This window comes from Penaeus monodon, chromosome 15, assembly GCF_015228065.2.
Source record: "Penaeus monodon isolate SGIC_2016 chromosome 15, NSTDA_Pmon_1, whole genome shotgun sequence".
Lineage (NCBI taxonomy): Eukaryota > Metazoa > Arthropoda > Malacostraca > Decapoda > Penaeidae > Penaeus > Penaeus monodon.
This window is the reverse complement of record NC_051400.1, coordinates 31,564,578-31,567,119: the sequence shown is the minus strand read 5'-3', so window position 1 is coordinate 31,567,119 and position 2,542 is coordinate 31,564,578. Positions and strand designations below refer to the sequence as shown.

The 2,542-nt window shown below is 33.2% G+C and overlaps 1 protein-coding gene across 1 annotated transcript in view; it reads left to right on the top strand.

Annotated features, from left to right (window-relative positions):
• Nucleotides 1-2,479, top strand: part of LOC119581942 (flotillin-2-like) — a gene marked incomplete at its 3' end in the record, with an annotated part of 34,008 nt that extends 31,529 nt beyond the window's left edge. The window contains 4 exon segments of the mRNA XM_037930113.1: nt 624-742; nt 1,009-1,122; nt 1,396-1,515; nt 2,372-2,479. Coding sequence (XP_037786041.1) covers nt 624-742; nt 1,009-1,122; nt 1,396-1,515; nt 2,372-2,479 — 461 coding nt within the window.
• Between the last annotated feature and the right edge of the window lie 63 nt (nt 2,480-2,542).

The following is a 2,542-nucleotide window of genomic DNA, read 5'->3' as shown; positions in this document are numbered from 1 at the left end:
CAAGCAGTAGTAAAGTAGCTTAGTTAGGATAATTAGTAAAAAGAAAAGTACTATCACATACAGTAAACATCCTCTGTTTCTTTCACAAAAGAAATGAAGGGGTTTTGTTTATTGTACTTTACATTTGGAAATGTCAAATGTTATCCAAGACTGGAAAATATGTACTAAACAAGGACCAAGATCTTTTAGATATTTTTTTGAGTTTGTTTCACTTTGTCAGTGTGAAATGTACCAACTTTAGCTGCATTATTTATTGCCATATTTGAGAATTTTGATTTATGCATGTTCTACACATTTGTATTCTACACGTATGTGTAGAACATGTAAAAATCAGAAATTCCCCTTTCTTTACTAAAATAGTGAGGATGTAAACTGTTCTATATATCAGTTGAACTGATATAATGCTTATGCCTAATAGATTAATATAGGCTGGTTAATCCATGTTTGAAAATTTCAGTCCAGTTTAATGCAACAATCCCTATAAGATAGTTCAAAAGTTTTTTATTCTGTTGTCCATATGCCAGTTGCACTTCCTGTCAACAAGTAAGTCTGTTCATGTTTTAATATATTGAATTCATATTCTTCTCTTCTACTCTCCATTAACACTTGAGTTTTGTCCACAGCCACACTGACGGTAGAAGAGGTGTACCGTGACCGAGACCAGTTTGCATCCCTTGTGAGAGAAGTGGCTGGAATGGATGTTGGAAGAATGGGTATTGAGATTCTGTCCTTTACCATCAAGGTAAGTCAGCACCCACAGTTTAAAGTTCATATCCTAAAAATTGGATGTGTGTCTTTTCGTAGTAAGAATAACATCTGATAACAATTATTTTTTCTTAATGTGATATGAAAACAGATATTGGATTTAACTATACTTATAAATTTCTTGTATTGTGAAATGATGTAGCCATTATATTGATAATTTTTCTGGTGATCATTGTTGAATATACTAGAATGGTTATTTTACTTGATTTTAGAGAATGGCATTAATGTTTATTTCCCTTACAGGATGTGTATGATCGTGTTGATTACTTGGCATCATTGGGCAAGTCCCAGACAGCTGCAGTAAAGAGGGATGCTGACATCGGTGTGGCTCAGGCAAACAGAGATGCAGGAATTAGGGTATGATATGCCTGATAGAGTTTTAGAGTAACTTGAGGATTTATTTAACTTTTATTCTTTTCAGACTAATTGTTTTAAATCATGTGTGTAGTAGGGATTTATAAAAATAAGGAGATTGAATTTTATACTATTATATTTGTATTGTAGAAATTTTACTATTTCTGAATGGATAGAAATCGTAAAATCTGTAAAAGGTGATGAGTTTTGCCAGTTATATCAGTGTTGCTTAGTTAAACATGGTCAGAAAGATAACATGTCTGTTTACAATTGTAGGAAGCTGAAGCAGAGAAAGCTGCTATGGATGTGAAGTATAACACAGACACCAAGATTGAAGACAACGCTCGACTGTACAAGTTGCAGAAGGCTCAGTTTGACCGTGAGATCAATACTGCGGTAAGTTGGGTTTTAGAGTAAACCTACTCAAAGGTTATATGATTAAAAATAATCTGAGGAATTGGGTTTTCTTACTATGTTAAATCTGTTATGTTTGAAGATTTCTATATCATCTTTATGTATCTGCCAAATTTACCAGTGTTTCTTAGCTATAATATTTTTACTAGAGAATGCTCTCATTTATTTTATGACACTTGGTAATAAAAAACTCCTTTGCAATGGGTGATATTGAATGATGTCATGGTGAAAAATCTGAGATGGATAATGCTTAATTACATCATGAGACCATATCTTCTCTGCCAGAATGAAAGCTTGCACCTCTAACCATGAGCTGGATGTCGTCCAGGAGAGGAATGCACTTGCTAATGTACCCCAGCTTTGTCAGATGTTTCCTAATTTTTTACTCTGTATGAAGGGGTTAAGATTTATCATGCAAATCAATTGAAAATATATTATATCAGAAGTACTGGGCCTTCACTGTCATTGCTCATGAAATGCTATTGACTGTCCTTTTTCCTTCCTCACTTCTGTGACAGCAACTTTTGGCAACTTAGAGTTTAGTTACTATTTCAGAGAGTAGTACTTCATTACGTATGTGCAAACAGATGCCAAATTGTGTGTTGCATTATTATGTTAGATAAAAAAGGAGAAACTAATAAATAGAATAAATAATATAATGATGAAAAGGACAATTAACCCACATCTTGTGGCTGGCATGGTTAGTTATAAGACACTCATGTCATGTTCCTGAATAAAAGTATCCCTTTAGAATTTGTTTGCAATGATATTTATTGCTCTTCTGCATTATTTAATTTTCATATCAATTTATTTTCATATAATGACGTTTTTTTTTCAGAAAGCTGAGGCACAGCTGGCATATGAACTCCAGGCAGCAAAGACACAACAGAAAATCCGAAACGAAGAAATTGCGATTGAAGTTGTGGAGAGGAGAAAGCAGATTGAGGTTGATATATTATCCTTAGTATTGTATATTTTGAGAAAAGAAATACTTTTTGAAAAATTTCCT